Source organism: Triturus cristatus, chromosome 3_2, assembly GCF_964204655.1.
Source record: "Triturus cristatus chromosome 3_2, aTriCri1.1, whole genome shotgun sequence".
Taxonomy (NCBI): domain Eukaryota; kingdom Metazoa; phylum Chordata; class Amphibia; order Caudata; family Salamandridae; genus Triturus; species Triturus cristatus.
The window spans coordinates 812,793,532-812,812,477 of NC_140584.1; the positions used below are offsets into that span (position 1 = coordinate 812,793,532).

At 43.8% G+C, this 18,946-nt stretch overlaps 1 protein-coding gene across 1 annotated transcript in view; it reads right to left on the minus strand.

The window, feature by feature from the left end:
• Positions 1–18,946, minus strand: part of FAM117B (family with sequence similarity 117 member B) — a 425,002-nt gene that overhangs the window by 344,079 nt on the left and 61,977 nt on the right. Inside the window, exons 2-3 of the mRNA XM_085648964.1 lie at positions 9,994–10,142; positions 8,817–8,909 (exon numbers count right to left, since the gene is read on the minus strand). Coding sequence (XP_085505090.1) covers positions 8,817–8,909; positions 9,994–10,142 — 242 coding nt within the window. The remainder of the gene's footprint in view (positions 1–8,816; positions 8,910–9,993; positions 10,143–18,946) is intronic.

Here is an 18,946-nt window from a genome sequence, read left to right on the forward strand (position 1 = left end):
CCGAACTCACCTAATTAGTGCAGATGCTTCTAGGAGAATGGATCCTAGATGCTGCAAGAAAGGAAACTGGTCTACGATAGTATGTGGATAGGGTTGTACACCATGTGCAGGTAGCATGTCGAAATTATAACATACCTGTATATTTTATGTGTCAAACGTATATATTATGCCTGTTGAATGCTCATGTCAAAAGCAATCTCAAAGAGAGTATATTGTGGAAGTTATGCGACCTGCTGTTGGGTTACGGAACTGTATTACTATGTTATATGTGAAAATCATAAATAAACGGTTTAAAAAAAAAAAAAAAACGTTTTACAGATGCTGCAATGGGAAGGCTTGTGCCCCGGAGAAAGGATTTGAAAAGAAATGTTCTCTCTTTTTAAGTCTTGATGATAGTTTGAGACATAGGATAGGTCTTCCTGGCCCAGAAAAAGGTGCACTACCACAAATAAATATGCTACTTACCAGTATGCATCTGTTCTTGGCATGTAGAGCTGCAGATCTACACAATATGCATAGATCGCCATCTGGTGTTGGCCGGATGTTTGCACTTGTTTTTGTCCTGGAAAGTCTTTGGAAGTCACGAGGTAGGTGACTCCTCCTTAGGATCATAGTGCGCATGGGCATCGGCTCCATCCTCGGATTGTTTTTCGCCAGCAGGGAAATGATGGAGCTTTGTAAGAAAAAGGAAGATGCCCTTGTATGCTGTATCTAAATAAGATAATACTGGAACAGATAAAGGAAGCCGGGGAGGCGGGTGGGCGTGTGTAGATCTGCAGCTCTACATGCCAAGAACAGATGCATACTGGTAAGTAGCATATTTCGTTCGAGGCACATGAGCTGCAGATTACACACTATGCATGGATTGTATAGCAGTCTCATTCCTTAGCGGCGGCCACCAGTATCTGTTGCAGTAGTCCGAAATAGTGTTTTGAGTACAGCTTGGCCCACACTAGCTTGTTGATTTGATTGCACATCTACACAATAGTGTTTTGTGAACGAGTGCGGTGTAGACCATGTAGCTGCTTTGCAGATGTCATCTAATGGAATGTTCCCTAAAAATGCCATAGAAGCCCCTATTTTTCTTGTAGAGTGGGCTTTAGGAGGAACAGTTAAAGTACGTTTTGCTTTGTGGTAGCAAATTTGTATGCATTTAACAATCCATCTGGCTATCCCGGACTTTGAAATGGGATTGCCTTTGTGTGGTGGTGAGAAAGAAACTAAAAGTTGTTTAGTTTTTCGAAAAGGTTGTGTTCTCTCAATGTAATAGAGCAATGCTCTTTTAACATCTAAAGTATGAAGAACTCTTTCTGCGACTGTGTGGTTGCGAGAAGAATACGGGCAACTCCACAGATTGATTAAGGTGGAAGGGAGAAATGACTTCAGAGAGGAATTTAGGATTAGTTCGGAGAACAACCTTATTGTGATGGATTTGTAAGAATAGTTCCTGAATAGTTAGTGCTTGTAGCTCACTAACTCTTCTGAGAGAATTTATGGGCACTAGGAAAGCAACCTTCCATGTTAAGAATTGTAGTTCACATTTATGTAGAGGTTCAAAGGGAGGTCCCATTAGTCTTGTGAGAACGATATTCAAATTCCACACAGGTGAGGGTGGAACTCTGGGATGAATTATCCTTTTGAGTCCTTCCATAAAGGCTTTGATGGCTGGTACCCTGAATAGTGATAAATGTTGTCTATTTTGTAGATGTGTTGCTAAGGCAGCAAGGTGTAGCCTAATAGACGTATAGGCCAAGTTGCACCTTTGTAGGTAGCTTATGATGTGTTGGATAGACACATCTAGGGGATTGATGTTATTGTTATGACAATATATCACAAATCGCTCACACTTGGCTGCGTAGCAGGCTCTAGTGGTAGGGCGTCTAGCTTCCTTAATGACGTTCATACATTCAGGGGGGAAGGTTAAGGTAACCGAATTCTAAGATTTCAGTAGCCAGATCGCAAGGTTGAGCTGAGCTGGGTCCGGGTCTCTGATCTCTCCACGGTTCTGGGTTAAGAGGTGTGTTGAGAGGTGTAATCTTTGGTGCGGAACTACTGACAGTTCCAGCAATGTGGTGTACCACGGTTGTCTGGCCCAAGTTGGAGCAACTAGAATGAGGGTCAGTGAGTGTTGCCGTAGTTTGCGCACCACCAGTGGTATGAGTGGGAGAGGCAGAAAGGCATACGCAAATCTGCCTGACCAGTTCATCGCATTGCCTTTGGACAATGGTTGTGGGTATCTGGCGCCGAACCTTGGGCATTTGGCGTTTTCGTGGGTGGCGAAGATGTCGATCTGTGGTTGCCCCCACATTTGAAAGAATGGTTTAAGAACTTGTGGATGGAGTTCCCACTCGTGGATCTGTTGCGTTTGACGACTTAACAGATCGGCTATGGTGTTTTGGACTCCTGGGACATGTTGAGCTAGGAGAAAAATTTTCTGAGGTATAGCCCATCTCCATATGTTCTGTGCTAGCTGAGAGAGCTGCAGAGAGTGTGTCCCGCCTTGTTTCTGTATGTAGTATATGGCTGTCATGTTGTCTGTGCGGACAAGGACAGTCTTGCCTGATATTTGTTTTTGAAATGCTTTTAAGGCTAGGAATATGGCCTATAATTCCAGGTGATTGATGTGGAATAACTTTTGTTGAGGTGTCCACCTGCTCTGCATGGTATGATGTAATAGGTGAGCTCCCCAGCCGGAAAGCGATGCGTCCACGGTCATGACAATTTGAGGAACTGGCTCTAGGAACGGTCGCCCTTTGGAAAGGTTTTTGGTGTTCCACCACTGCAGAGAGCGATGAGTGCGACCGTCTACCAACACCCGATCTGTTAGCTGACCTTGAGCCTGGTTCCATTGGCGTGCTAAGCACTGTTGTATGGGACGCATCTGGAGTTTTGCGTGAGGCACTATGAATATGCAAGAGGCCCTCATCTCTATGAGCTGCATGAACACTCGAGCTGGAAGAGAGTGATGCAGCTGAAATTTGGGTAGGAGGAGCGAGAATGCTTGGTATCCTGGCTGGACTGGGATAAGCTAGCGCTTTTGAGGCGTCTATTGTGGCGCCGAGATACTGTTGCGTGTGAGAGGGTTGCAGATGAGACTTGGTGTGGTTTATTGTGAACCCCATGTCGTGGAGTAATTGGATAGTTGCGTGAGTGTGATGAACACACAGGTTGTACGAGCTGGCTTTTATGAGCCAGTCGTCGAGGTATAGAAAGAAGTAAATGTGTTGTCTCCTTAGATGGGCAGCGACTACTGCTAGGCACTTTGTGAATACCCGTGGAGCTGTTGTGACTCCGAAAGGGAGTACTTTGAATTGATAGTGCTGCCCGTCCACTACAAACCTGAAATATTTTCTGTGAGCTGCGTGAATGGGAATATGGAAATAGGCGTCCTTGAGATCTAAGGTAGCTAGGAAGTCGCCCTGTGAAAGTAGAGGGAGGACTTGCTGAAGTGTGACCATGTGGAAATGGTCTGATTGTATGTATAGGTTAAGTGGCCTTAGGTCTAGAATAGGTCTCAGAGAGCAGTCTTTCTTTGGTATGAGATAATACAGGGAGTAAACTCCCGTGTTTTGTTGATGCAGGGGAACTAGTTCTATTGCACTTTTTTGTAGTAAGGAAATTACCTCTTGTTTCAAGAGTGACAAATGTTCTGCTGACATTGGACGCTGTTTGGGTGGAATGTGTGGGGGGGTAGAGGTAAGTTCGAGACAGTAACCTGATTGCACTATTTGTCGCACCCACCTGTCTGTGGTGATGTTGGTCCAGACAGGATGGAACTGTTGTAGTCTTCCCCCGACAGGAGTGGAATGGTCCGGTGGAAGCGGAGGGAAGTCATTGGGCAGGGGTGGAGGCAGAGCAGGTGTTGTTAGTCTTGCCTCTGCCCTTATCATTGTTGCCTCTGTATCCTCCTCTCTGATAACCTCTGGTGAAGGTGGATTGGGTGGGAGCCTTGTAAGAGGTGGATCGGGTATCAGACGAGTATCCTCTGGAGTTGCCCTTGTAGGATGAGCGATGAAAAGAACGTCTGGGAGCTTGTGATTGCAAGGCTCCCATTGATTTGGCTGTGCCTGTGTCCTTTTTCATCTTCTTAAGGGATGCATCAACATTAGGGCCAAAAAGGTGTTGTTGGTCGAATGGTTGGTTGAGGATAGAGCTTTGCACCTCAGGTTTAAAACCAGAAATGCGTAGACACGCGTGCCTGCGGAGAAGGACACCTGTGTTTACTGCTCTGGATGCCGTATCTGCCACATCGAGAGCGCACCGGATGGAGGTGTTGGTGATAATTTTACCCTCCTGTATGAGGTCGTTGGCCTTATGTTTGTATTTGTACGGGAGGTGTTGGAGTAGGGACTCCAACTCATCATAGTGAGCCCTATTGTATCTGGCTAACAGGGCCCGAGTGTTTGCGATGCATCAAATGTTAGCTGCCTGTGACGCTGTTCTTTTGCCAGAGGCGTCCAGGAGTTTAGACTCTGTCGGGCGGAGCTGCATCACCGGATGTATGCGAATTAGCCCTTTTTCTAGCATTTGAGACCACCATGGAGTCTAATGGAACAGGGCCCTTAATGTAAGCTGGGTCTGTAGGGCAGCTTTGTATTTTTTCTCAATTCTAGGATTGATGACTCTAGCCCTGACAGGGTCCTTAAATACTTCTGTAGCGTGTTTGATAACCCCTTTGAGCATGGGTAAAGTGGATGTGGACCTTTCGGGGGGGGGGGGGGGGGGGGGTGTCAAAAGTGTCCATTAAAAAATCCTCTTTGACCGGTTCTGTATGTAGGTCGACCCTGTGGTACTGGGAAACCCGGTGTATCAGCTGATTAAAACCCATGGTGTCTTCTGGTGGGGGAGGCCTAGAGGGGCAGATGTCATCTTGCGGGACATTAGGGACATCAGGCATATTATAGTCATTCCAGGGGTCAGGGGAACCTGGTGGACTGGGGTTCCCTAGTGGCAGGTCGTGTCATCATACGTGTCGTCATCGTCTACTGGTGTAGGGGATGGCGTAGGAGAACGAGGTGGTGGGGGAGGTGGTGGAGGTGGAGAAGGGACCCTAAGAGGTGATGTGGCTATGTCCCTCTTTTTAGGTGGTGGAGCTGGTGCAGGCATGTCCAGTGGTCTTTTTCTGGAACTCAGAGTCAATTGACCAGTTTTAGGGTCTTTAGTTGAGGGTCTGGTCAAAAAAGCTCTTCTGAAGAAGGTTGGGTGTTCGGTGTCGACGGTCGGCATCGAGGGCTTTTTCGGCTCCGGAGCGGTTTTGGGCTTCGAGCCGTGTGGTTTACCAGTCTGTGTGCTTCTTCAGTGTCGATGGTTTTTTCGGCTCCGAAGAGTGCGAGTCCAAACTTTTGGGGAGTGGCTTCTTCGTCGGCTTCGAGTGTTTTTTCGGTGACGGGGAGTCACTGCTTGGTGTCTTTGGTGCCGAGGGCTTCGGGGTGGAAGTAGTGGTCGGCACGGAGGATGGGTGCGACTTCTTTTTTGGTACCGATGATTGGGCTTCGGCGCCGGTGTCAGGCACACTCGACCCGAGTCGCCGGAAGGCTTGATAAGCTTCTTTGCCGGGCCCGAGGGCAGGGCATGGGAAGCAGTGTGTTGGTGTGCACCGGAGCCCGAAAGTGAATGTGTGACAGAAGCCTTTGTTGTTGTAGGGAGTGAGTCGAGGTCAACGTCTCAACTTACGACCCGATGAGCCAGAGTCACTTCTTCGACGGAGTCATCAGCTTCAGAGGTGCTGATTAGGCCTTCTTCGACCCGCTCCTCTGGCACATTGACACCCTCTTGGAAGATGTCGTCGGGGATCGGACTCGACGAGAGAGCCATGGTCCCTTGAGCTCATCGATCACGGATGGCCTTCTTCGAGCAGAAAAAGGCACCAGCTAGGCAGTCTCTGGCCTCGTGCTCCGGAGAGATGCAGAGGCTACACACCTCATGCAAATCGGTGTGGGGAAACTTCGACCCACATCGAGGACACTTTTTGAAAGGCGTCCTTTACATGAGCCAGATGCCAAGGCTCAGGTCGGACCAAAGGCCTTCTTCGATGACCGGAATCAAAGAACTGTAGGGATGCGCGCCGATTAGGGTTCGCGATCGAGACAATACCGTCGAAAGGGTGAAGGATTGCGCGTCGAAACAGGAATCGGTAACGGTTCTGAACTGGTGCACGAGAAACACATCTGAACACGATGGCGGAAAAAAACAATCTGAGGATGGAGCTGATGCCCATACGCACTATGATCCTAAGGAGGAGTCACCTACCTAGTGACTTCCAAAGATTTTCCAGGACAAAAACGTGCAAACATCCGGACCCAACACCAGATGGCGATCTATGCATAGTGTGTACTCTGCAGCTCATATGCATCGAACATTAGCTTTCAAAGTACTAGAAGTTGTTTTTAGGGTAATTGTGGGGCTGTTTATTCCAGGGTCAACCAGGAAAGCAATAGTATAAGATCACTGAGGTTAAAGAAAAGCTCTTCTCGGGGCCTCCCTCACACACGTGTGGTAAAACTCTGAGCTATGGAGAAGTGTGGCTCAATGATTAGAGCGGCAGACCCTGATGCAGAGGTCTAGCCCAGGACCAGGGTTCAATTCCTCGCCTCGGCGGGTCTTGGGCTCAAAAATTCCGCGGACCTGATAATTCTCGCCTCAGTGCCTATTCCAATCATGGAGTCCCACTCTGCAACTCTGGGCAATAGCTTGCTTAATCTCCACAACTCTAAGGATGCCTGGCCTCCACCTTGGGGGTGCCCAGGAGTGGACGCCTCACAGGGAAAGCCAGGATGGGTTCCACAGCGGTATTCGTACAAGCGCCTTGAGACCCTTGCGGGTGAGTAGTGCGCTATACAAGTATCACATTTATTTAGCTATGGGAGTAGGAGAGATTAGCTGTTTTACCCAATTGGCTGAAGTTTACGTTGGTTCAAATGAGGGAGATATGCTACTAAACAAACACTATTGTTGAGCGCCATGGCCATTTTAATACTGTTTACCGTTATTTAAAGTTACCAGGCATTCCAAGCCTGACAAAGGGGATTGACACAAGCATTTGACTACATTAAAGATTCAATACTGGAGAATTTGTTTTCCTAAACATGTCTAACTTCAGACCAATCCTTGCACAACAGCATGCCAGTCCTCATCCCTCTTGGGTCCCATGGCATAATGAATTTTAATAGTCATGAATCTATGGACCCATAAAAAAAGTTACTGGGAGTACAAACTGCAACTGAATGAACTATTGTGGTGGTGTTTTGAGCCCCAATGCAGGGATGTAGTACTGTTTCAGGAGGATCTTCCCAAACTGTTAACATTCAAAGCTGTGTCACTGAAAGGATAGGGACTACACCTTGATGTTTTTAATGTGCAAGATTCCTGGCCAACGAATGTAACCGATTTCCACATCAGGCTACTGGAGCTTAGGTAGTATATTTTGCTCTCATGCTTTTCCTTTTGTCTCCTAATATATACTGTGTTCAGATTCAAACAGACTACACAACCAATTCAAACGACCTTACCAAGGTGGGGGAGGAGGGTCTGGAACTTGTGAAGGCCATTCAATATGGAAGTATTTCAATAAAGGCAATTAATGTCCGGACTGTGGAGAATACATCAGCAGATCCATTGGACAGAACGTTGGTGGAATATCTTAAATGGTTCATAAACAACATTTTACACAATATATTATAAAATTGGGGTTTCTCGCAGACAGAAATCCTTCCTAGAGCAGAAAACAAAAGTGTCCAAACTTTGTCTCAAGTTTCCATGAGCTAGGGACAGTGGGCAATGCCTTTGCGATTAGATGAATCGGGGAAATATCTGATTTTCTGTCAATTCCAATAACGAGAAAATGAATACATTGGAAAGAAAGAATGGTTAGATCATTCCAGAATGCCAAAAACAGTTGTGGTACACATACCTCCTACACATGTCAGAGGGATCAAGATGGCTTGCAGACAGACTGTAGGCTATACAACTGGGAAAGACCTAGCACTCCCAACCTACCTTCATTCCAACTTTTAGTCACTTTATACCATTCTCTTGCATTCTGGCAAGACTGCTGTGCTCTTCTATTAAGGTGTGTATGACCATTGGTGAAAATCCTACATCATAAAAGGATTTATTTATTTTTACTTCTAATTCTGCATCTCGGGCATTTTAATGAAGTTATCCACAACCCACTTTCTTCCCAGGCAAGAGCTTTGGGATGGTTAACAGTATAAGCAACTGTTAGTTTAAGGCATGAGAAATTTGGAAACCTCTGGATCCTTCAAGGAGCTCTGCTACATTTTCACCTTCCGCTGCTCCTGCCTATTCTGCACCATTTCCCTCAATTTGCTATGGCTTCTTTTACATGTTATGCTGCTTTATTGTTTTTATAATATTAATGGCTCCCTTTGTCTTATTAAAAATAAATGAAGGCTGCAGTATTTATCTACATTTAAAAATACTGTTTTTGCTAAACAAATGTTCTTGTTTGATCTTAGATCATTTTTTAATAAATACATAGAGGCTACACTATTCAAGTGTTCAATGAAGATTCTTAGGATGCAGAACTAGAGTTACTAGTAACTTAACCTTACATGTATATACCACATTCAATGATTTATCTACATTACAGTTTTACTGAAATGAACTTGAAAGGACATCAGCATTTCTGAATATCAGTCTGTCTCACCATCCATATTCAAAGAGTTCAAGTAGGTTAGCCAGACTTTCAAATGAGTAAAGACTATCACACTCTTCTCAGAAATGTATTTCACACGATGCTGAAGTCAATCAAAGAAAATCTCTTGCCACAACTTTTTCTAAAGAATATATCCAACCTCTTTAAGCTGGTCGTTACTACCCCAAGATGCTGAACGCTTGTGAGAACCTTTTTTCTTTTCATTGTATTCTTCCGCCCAAGCAGCCTCCGTCTGCAACAAACAAAAGGTTGCATTTTAACTCTCAAGCTGCACAAAAATATAATACAAAGAAATTCAAGGTTTAAACAATGGTGAATTTACAAGGTGGCTGCCTGCTTTTCCCAAGTAAATTGAATACATAATGATGCATTACTGAATTTTAGGAATTACAGAAACCAAAGATCCAGTACAATATAAAGAACCTGGAATATTTACGGTAAACATTAATTGGGGATAGTCACATCTATTTACTAAATAAGCAGGGGTTAAGTTTCAATCCAATGTTTTACAAATTGCAAAAACTTAAGCAGTAATCAATTTGTAATGAATAAATATTTACCCCATGCCAATGCATTATGCAAACTTCAAAACCAAGATTATCAAGCCAGTAATGTAGGTCTTGATGCACAATACAAAATATTCAGTTCTGGACATTAGGAAAGATATAATCACTATCTCCTCCATCTGCCCCACATATTGGGGAAAGGTAGGAGGACAAAGGAGAAATAACAGGTTCTCGGTCTTTCCAATACCATTTTATTCTGGAAAATAAAATTTGGTATTGAGCACAGATTATTCTACTGCATGGTCTATCATTCTTTTATTAAGAACATTCTCTGCAAGAATGGTTGTGTATTAACTGCCCTTAGATTCAACAGGATAAATACATACAATTAAAAGTGCATTCATTTTCAGGCATGAATTAATGGAAACTAAACTTTAGTTAACATACCTCAGCTGGTAAACAGAGGATACAACTCTTGTTCCTTCTAGCTAGACAAGTCTCCTACACACCAGTTTTTAATTCCAATGGGGGACATGTATCTTTTGAGTTAAATAGACAGAATGCCACTGGGTTCAGTCACAGTAAAAACAGTTACTCACAATACTCAAAAACTGCATGCAGCTAGTACTATGTCAGGAAATACTCTACAAACATGCACTTAAGCAAATTAAAAATCCCATTACAAATACTTAACTTTTTTGTTCACTGTCAATAGAAAACACAAATAAAGTCTATGCACAACTATTTTCATTCCACAACCAAATTAGTTTCTAATAAACAATGTTTAAGTTAAAAAAACATTTTGCTTACCTGTGTAGAGTTGTCCCTCATGCAAGGAGCAGCCTGCCCATGATTATCACGAGGCCACTGCCCAGACAGATAAGGAGCAGCAAGTGTGTCCAATGAGGATGTGCGACGAATAATACTGGATGGGCTTGCAGGAGCACGTGATTTTTCAACTAGAGAAAAAAAATAAAGGTTTACATTTTCCCCCCCCAATCAAACATTCCTATTAGGTCTCAATGACACAAATTTATCAAGAAAAACAAAAAAAAAGCACAAATTCATTGGTTGAATATTTCTATTCTTTTTAAGATTTCGAATTCAGGGGTATACTGCAACTACCTATGGTAGCGTAATCTCCTTTGACATGCTAATTCACAACTTTACTCGCAAATGTCATGCATTGTGTGTCATATTTGGCACCCTGTGGTTTACTTGCAACATAACAAGTGCCAGTGCCCAAAGTTCCTGAGGTCAGGCAAATATCAGCAAGCCAAAAAACAAGGCTGCAAAGTCTTGATTCTGCCTCATGCTTCCACTACCAAACACTCCCAGTCCCATTATTGCACACTTGTATGATCCTTTCTCCCTTTGTCAGGGTTTTTCAATATTTCCCTTCCTTCGTCTTTCTGTTTTGTGTTTTTACCTCTTTTGCTTGCTGTAAAAGTCTGATCTGGACAAATAAGTGCCATGCTGGTGGTCCTCACCAGACAATTAAGCACCGATGCCACCACCCACTATCCTGTGCACACCACCTCCAGTGCCTTCTTCATATATATATAAAAAAAAAGAAGAAAACACAAAAAAATTGCCTTTAGCCAACATTGAGGGGATAGAGTGGGGGTACTGACAGTGGTAAAGATCCTACACACCAAGAAAAGTGCATCCTATCCTGCCTAAATACCCTCACGGGTGATAAGATGCGCTATATAAATCTACAAAGTTTGACACAAACTTCCTCTTACGTCGTAGCTCTTCCCCATTTTCAACTTTACGGTAGATTCCACAGCTATCAATAAAGAGTAAAGGAGGACAAATCAGCACTGGCCGATTAAGTCTAGTCACACTGTGTGAGGCGAACTTGACAAGGAGCAGAAGTTTTAAGTGCATTGTGTTGCCACAATTCTTATGGAGAAGGAAACATTGCCACCCAGCATATATCGGACATGTACATGCAGATAGACTCATTGGCGTGGCGCACTCAGCCGAGTTATCACGGTTAGCTACATATCCCATTTTGCGCGAAACCACATCAGGATCGCCTCAAGGTTGTTTCTTGTTGTCTTCTTAAAAGTTGTGCAATCTTCGTCCAGAGTATTATCCCGATATAAGACACTTATACTTTTTATTTGCGGAATACATGATGTACAACAAAGAACATGCACATTCAATCATGCTTATTGTAATGCAATCAATACTCAAAGATGGTTACAAATGAAATGGTTAAAGTTGGAGCCTCCTCATCTCCCTCCAAGCCTAAGATACACAGCCATCAAATGTAAATTAACAAAATGATTCAGACTTAGTCCAATTTAAATAGTTTCTTCCTTTTTAATCCATGGATAATCCTTTTTAATCCATATGTTTCCATGTGCTGGTTACTGCTGGTTTTCACATGATTTTTAGTACCCTAGTTACTGGAGGGCAGATGCCAGAAATGCATTTGGCTTATACTATCCACAGTGATTTATGAGGAACGGTGAACAACTACGTGCTGCTGAAAAAAGCCTGGATGGGCATCTCTTTGAACTTGTGGGTGTAAAACATGAAAACATATGGATTAAAAGGGATGACTCATGGATTAAAACGGAAGAAATTGTTTAAACTGGACTGGCTGTGCATCTTGGCGTTGGGGACCCATACGACGTCCAACTTCAACCATATTAACACACACACGGACAGAGTGCACAACAGGGTCGCACGCCGAAACATTGACTTTGAGCATTATATAACTTGGAAGACTGTTGAAAATTGGTGTGCATTCTATTATTTATAAAGATTTTAAAAATGCCACAACACCACCTGGCAAGAATCAACTTTCTATCATGCAAACTCTAGATTACTCAGCCAAAAGAAAAGGACAGTGAGGGGTATTTATGTATGACTAGTTCTTGAACAACTTCACTTTCAGCCTGTTGTGGACAGCAAGTTTATTGCATTGTGCCTTTAAGGTGTGTGTCATTTAGTGTTAATGTTGACAGTGGGCTGTCCAAGAGAGTTGGAGGGAGAGATGGGGAAAGGGAGAAAATGAGGGCAAAAAAGAAAGAGTGAGAGATCTTGAGTCACAACCAAGATTTTCATTTTCAGCACTTATTTCAGTGACTTAAGTTGGAGCCCAGGCACTGGAGAGAAAGTACAGTTTTCTTCATGCAGGGGGAAGTGGCGGGGCACAATCTCAGAAGGGGCTCCTCTATTAATTACTTCAGATGCAACACAGGAAGGTAGGGCACCTCCAGACCAACATAACATGATCGAGAGCAGTCTGAGCCACAACGTTGTCTTGAGTTTTTTCCATTGCTCCATAACCACCACTTATAGCAATGGTGTCTATATGCAGGGGTGGTGCAGAAGGACAAGACAGAAGTAGTTAATTTAACCTTTTAGATGAAGGTATTTCCAATACCACTGTGTGAGACTAAAGACTACATTATGTATCAGAGTTTGGAAGAAATCCTAAGCAGGAGAGGAGTAAATCATGTGAGGACTACACTGTTTAGAATCCAGATGAATGGGTTGATTGAAAGGGTAAATACAATATTCAATTGTATAAAGCAAATAAACCTCTGTGCAAAGGAGAATCAGACAATAGGTGTGTGCTAAGTTAGTTACCACTATCAGAGAGATATCTTCTTTTAGGTCTTAAAAAGGAAGCTCCAATGAGCTTCAATCAGAAAATACTAATGTGGGTGGCTAAAGAAGTGTTTAAGGAAACAGTTAAGGCTAAACAGAAATATATACAAGGTGTTACAATCAAAACATTTGTAGCTACCGAGAAGGAAAAGTTCAATTCTATTAAGGACAAGGAGGCCTGGATTATGCTTAAAACTTTCCTTTTTATTGGCTCAGCAACCCAACATATATGGTAGGACAAACATCAAACACTAGGGACTCTAAATCATTTGAGTCCAAGCTAAAAGTTCCCAGAGGTCAATCAATTCGGTAAGCCATGTACCATATGATAAACATCCCCAAGGAACAGCACTTCCTCTTTCTTCCTTTGATGAACTCCAATATGAAATCTTCTTCAATGGTATTTCGGCTTCTGGCCAGTTCTTGTCACAAATAAAACATAATCCGAACTCATTTTACCAAAATAGATCTAAAAAATCCAATATTAAACTTTCAATAATTACCAAATTACATACAAACAAAAAGTATAGGGAATAACCCCATCTACCATTGGCACTTGAATAAAGGTCCAGAAAAAGGCTATACCTTACCTAATGAGAAATTCCACACCTGTATGTCGAATTGGGAATAAACTGTCAAGTCCGTCTCAGGTGGAATGATCCTTGTCTCAGTGCCCTTAACAGAATTGAAACTTTCATTCACTGTAGCTAGGAATTCTTTTATTCTATGTCAGGACTGGCGACTCAGTTTAGGCTTGTTTAAACCTTACTTACCACCACTGAAGCCAAATGCATAACAGGCTTAAAATAAAACTTTTTAAATGCAGAGCCAGATGACCAATCTGTTGCCTTCAGAAGGTCTTCCAAAGTTCTGCCCATAGAGGAAGCAGAGGCTGTTGCTCCATGGGCTGAGTGCGCCCCAAAGATGGAGGTATGTTGTAATTGCGGGATTTACGAGAGCCAACAGGATTGGTATTCTTACAAACGTTGCTTTTATTTGATTTATTCTTGCTAAAAATAGAGACTTCAAAGTAATCTCTTCTTCTTCACGTTTTGGTAAGCCAGGCCCACCAGGGATGATGCACACCCCATGTAACAAAGAAGAAAATGCCACATGTAAGCTTTCAGTACTTTATGAATTTCATATTTGGGAAAGGGTTCGTGAGAAAGGACACCTGTCTCATGCTTGTTTTACTGACCCATCATCATATACAAGACATTTCTCGCAGAGTCAAAAGTATGTGCTACTCAATATTAACATAGTTACTTGCCACTAGGTAGAGGTTTAATTGAAAGAAATGTTACAGAAATTTACAAGACGTACGTTCTACTTTCCGCGGCGGCAGGGGAATGCTCAGCATAAACGGAAATGTATATTCTCAGAACGCTAAACGAGTCTTGCTTTGCCTAGTTTGCCGATTTCTAAGAGGAGAACCGCCTTGCCCCGGTTACCTCCCTCATTTTGCCCTTCACCCTTGCGCCTCTCATACTTTCGCAGCAACCGAGTACATACCTTGGATAGCCACGCTCCTCCAGGGGCGTGGAGAACAGTCTCATCCTGATGGTGGCATCCTAGCATTCTTTGAATCTAGTCTGGGTATTCAACCGTCTTGAGTTCGGCGGAGATTTCCCTCCCGACTGTGTCTTTCAAGTCCTGTGGCGTCTACTCCTATGCGTCTTAATCGGTTTTAGCGCTGTACACTTCCTTGCAGGTCTCCCCATCCTCTTGGGTCTTGAGGACCACACACCTCTCACTCTTAATCACAGGGTCCTCTGGAATGCAGGATTGAAAGGGCCAGTCATCTTGTACTTGTGTCGGGCCTCCTCCTGATTCTGGCTTCTGTAGTCAAACATAAAGGAAGGATTTTCGGTCCCGATCTCTGTTGCCTGTCTTCCAGTCATCGGCTGCAAACAGGGAAGACCAGATTCAGTATGGGTGGAGGTGGTGGGAATGTGCCAGTGAGAGTCATCCACGTCATCCTCACCCCCCTTTGGATCAGTAGTCATGGTGGTTCGACATGGTATCAATGCCAGCTTTCATCATCACCTAACGGACCCATCTGGAGATTGTGGTAAGAGAACGAGTAAAAGGGTTTTTTCCAATGCAATCAACAACTAACTGGCCCAAGCTCTAGTCTTGTAGGAATACATAGGTCACCAAAGCCAGAGGATCCCCAATTGAAAAACTGTTGAAATTGGTGGTCTAGGCTAGAAGTAAACAAGTTCATCTGGCAAGGGCCCTACCTTTACATGATCACATTAAAGAGAATTGAATCGAGCTCCAATGTGCCAAAATCAGTCAGGTATCTCTACTTCCAATGTGCAATGCGATTGAGGTTTCCAGGCTGGTACTCTGCCCGGACCGAAATCCTCTTGTCTGAGAAGAAGTCCCAAAATATTTGGCGAGCTCTGCAAACACCTTCAAACTTGTCCCCCTCAAACAATTTATGTATTGGACTGCAGATATATTACCCATCTTCAACAGGATAGAACATGAGACTCAGTCTCAATGTAAGCGAATGAGTGCACCCCCGCAGTTTTAAGTAGTTATGTGCAACTCTTTCTTGCTCAGACCATGGGCCTCCTATGGTGATGTCCTCACAACGAGTCCCCTCTCCCCTAACCTAAGCGACTTGCATCAAACTCCTAACCAGTTTCAGTCCAGACCTGAAGATGGCTCTTATGTTTCAAGACATGATCTAGCCACCACTGCATCTCAGTCTTGGCCTCCGAAGACTGAGATGCAGTGAAGAGCTCTGTAGTGAAGGGGACCCAGGAAAAATGCTTTAATGGACAATTCCAAGAAGCTGTCAATCCTGACCAGATAAAGCAGAGATGTGCGCTCCTTCAAAAGAGTGGGTCTCAACTTTTTCCTTATTAGGAATAGCTTTCTGTGGGGACGTTTGAGTTTGTTGGATCGAATCTATGACAAAACCCATAAAACACATTGACTGAGAGGGAGTGAATTCAAATGACTGCTTGTTGATAATAACATCCAAATTGTGCAAAAGTGACTAGGATAAAGCCAGATTCTGAAGGAGAGACTTAACAAAAGTATATTGTCCAGGTATATAATCAGCCAGACCCCTCTGGAGTGCAAAAACTCTACCACTGGCCTAAAACCCTTGGTGAAGCACTAAGTAGCATCAAAGAGTGGGAAAGGACGAACAAATGCATGGCAAACTCGTACACCTGGCCACTCCATGCAAACTCCAGAAACCGCGGTGAGGAGTAAATACTAAAATGAATGAAACCGGCGTCCTTGGGGTCCAACCTCACCATTCAGCCATCCGGCAAGAGATTCTCTCAAAAGATGAACCCCTTCCATCTTGATGGTACACCAGCCACTGATAGAGTTCTCTCAGATTTATTACCATCGAAAACCTTTGTCAATTTGTTGCGAAACCCTTTAGGTTGTCAGACTGAAGGAACAATTGCCTGAGTTGTCTAGGAGATAGTCTCATCCAGATAAATGAGACCCCGGTCCTCCTCGGATAGGTGTGTGTATTTTGGCCTTCTGGACTGAATGGGGGCGTCATAGAACTCTATCTAAAACCCTGAGACCATTTGTAAGACTCACGTGTCCCCCGTGAAACTGCACCTATTGTGGAGAAAAGAAGCCAAACAATTACCCGACCCTTGGTGGGGAAGAAAGGGCATTTCTTACCAGAGGACCCACGTGGGGCATTTGCGGCTCCTCTGAAGTCTCCTCTGAGCCTCTTCTGCCGTCGCAGGTCAGAAAAAAATTAAATACCACAATTGGTCCTGGAATTGGAAGTTGAACTGATGGTTACCCTGCAACCTCTAGCAGACTGGGGAAAATGAGCAGCCAGCTGAGTGCCCTCGGCCACAGCCTCCAATTCATAGATTGCTGGGCTTTGTCCAGCAAGGAAAAGGTTGCAATGAATTTGCCCAGTCCTGTTATGAACAGCTACCCAATGAGACCGCCATCTGCATCTGGACCCACTTCAAAAATAGCCAACCCTCTAAATTTTGAATCGATCAGAAGGGAGTAGCTCTTTTCAGTAGAGAGCACACAATTTGCGTTCCTGAGGAAACATATTGCTCTTTTTGTCCAACCTGGCAGTAATTCCGGAGAGAGTATGTTACCAGTATCTTTAGTAATGTCTAATATCTTTGTTAGCGGCCCGAGAATATCCAACATTTTATCCTGGCAGGCCTTCCAAGAAAGGTAAATGCCTCTTTTATGTCTTTTATAAATTTAAAGGTGGCTGTTTTGCCATCAATGTCCGGTATCAGAGCGACTTTCCCATCTAGGCAAGGTCATGTACATTTAACCTAAGGCAGCCAACATTTCCAAATGCAGTCACCCACATATAAGGCTACTTTAGCTGCTGGAGCCTGCTCCACAGGTGATAGATATCATCTGGGTCTAACATTCCTTCAGGTGCCATTGCCCCCACTTTATTCCTGATCAGGAAAGTCTACAACCTGGAGCATTTTGGACCGACCTGCGGTCTCCAAGGTATACTGGCCCTGGTTCGTTGCTGGAATCATCCTGGTCAGGGTCACTGTATTCTTCCCCATCATCCTGGTCCTCAAACAGAGATAGCCCTTCAGTAACAACTGAGGTAATCGCAGGATGGAGGGGATTGAAAAGGATACACTGGGGTTTAAGCCCTGCACTTGAAGCATGCCCATCTGAGCCTCTTGAATGCATCCGAAGGAGGTGAGGAATGATTGTTGGTCTAGGCTTTGCCCTGTGGCAGGGTTGAGATGCCTCTTGAGGTAAAACAGGCATCCAGGAACTTACAACTCCCCCAGACGGTGGGGAAAGGGGGGATCCGAGCTACGCTGAAAAGCCACCATTAACAGTTGTTTGCTCAAGGGCTCAAAGGCCAGGGACATAGCCCTGTGAAAGGTGGCATCCACTGCATCAAACTCATCTAGAGAGAACGGAATCGGACCCTCTCGCATCTCTGCCAAGCTCCCCTCTCTCCATAATCCTGCCATTGATGGATTAGAAACAAGTGTATTTTTAATACTTTATTTACGGTTTTACAAGAGAGCATTGATAACTACATGCGATTATCATTAATCGTTGCAATCTGTACATTCTTGATGATTAGGAGAGGAACCAGTGTACTGTCAGAGGTACATAGTAGCATATGTGTGGAAAGGGGCATGTTATAGAGAATAAGCACATTGTTGAATCAAGCACAGTTCCCATAGTCGGTCATAGGCCACATGTGGACTTGCAGAAGAGAGCACTCACTCCACAGGATCCTGCTCAGTAGCATGTTCTGCAAGGTATATTTGTTGATTATATATATATATATATATATATATATATATATATATATATACACACACACACATACACACATACATACATAATCTACTGGCGGTCGCCAGTAGATAGTTATAGTTAGGACCGTGTTTCCATAGGAAATCTCAAAATTCTATTTTGAATAACTTTGGCGCCGGTTGACGAATCTTTGCGAAATTTTCAAAACTAATGGGGCGCTCCGCTCAGCTCCTACCCTGAAAGTCTCGGGGTGATTACTCAAGCGGGGGGCCGAGAAAAAAGGGGGGTCCCAAAACACGTTTTCCCCATGCATTTTTCCATAGGACCTTTAGTCAAAGGTACAGCCCGAACGGCTGAACAGAATTACTTGAAACTTGGCAGAGAGGTAGTCCTCAGGTCAGGGAAGTGCCTTTTGCATATATGAAGTCAATCTCAGTAGTTCCTGAGAAAATTGCATTTAAAAGCACATACATATCTATAGCCGCGCACTGTGCGCGCACCGTGCGCGCACCCTAACGTGATGGAGCGTAATTCGGATTGGTGGTTACACGTCAGTCAACGTTCGAATCGGTCGAAATCAGGAAGTGTCGGCCTCCATTTTGTTTGTTACCAGTGCGAGAGTGGAAAAGAAAGGTGGCGAACGTGAAAAGGGGGCAGGGTAGAGAGTTCCTGACCCCCTAGCCTTTGTCAGTGGGTCCCTGAAGGACGCCGAAGGCAGAAAAAAACATTTAAAATATTTTTTTTTAAATCGCGGGGGTGCGTGAAAAACCATAAAAAAATGTAAAAGAATTTTTTAATACGTAGTTTATTGTAAAATAAATATATATAAAAAATAATACATACATAACTTAGCATTTAAAAA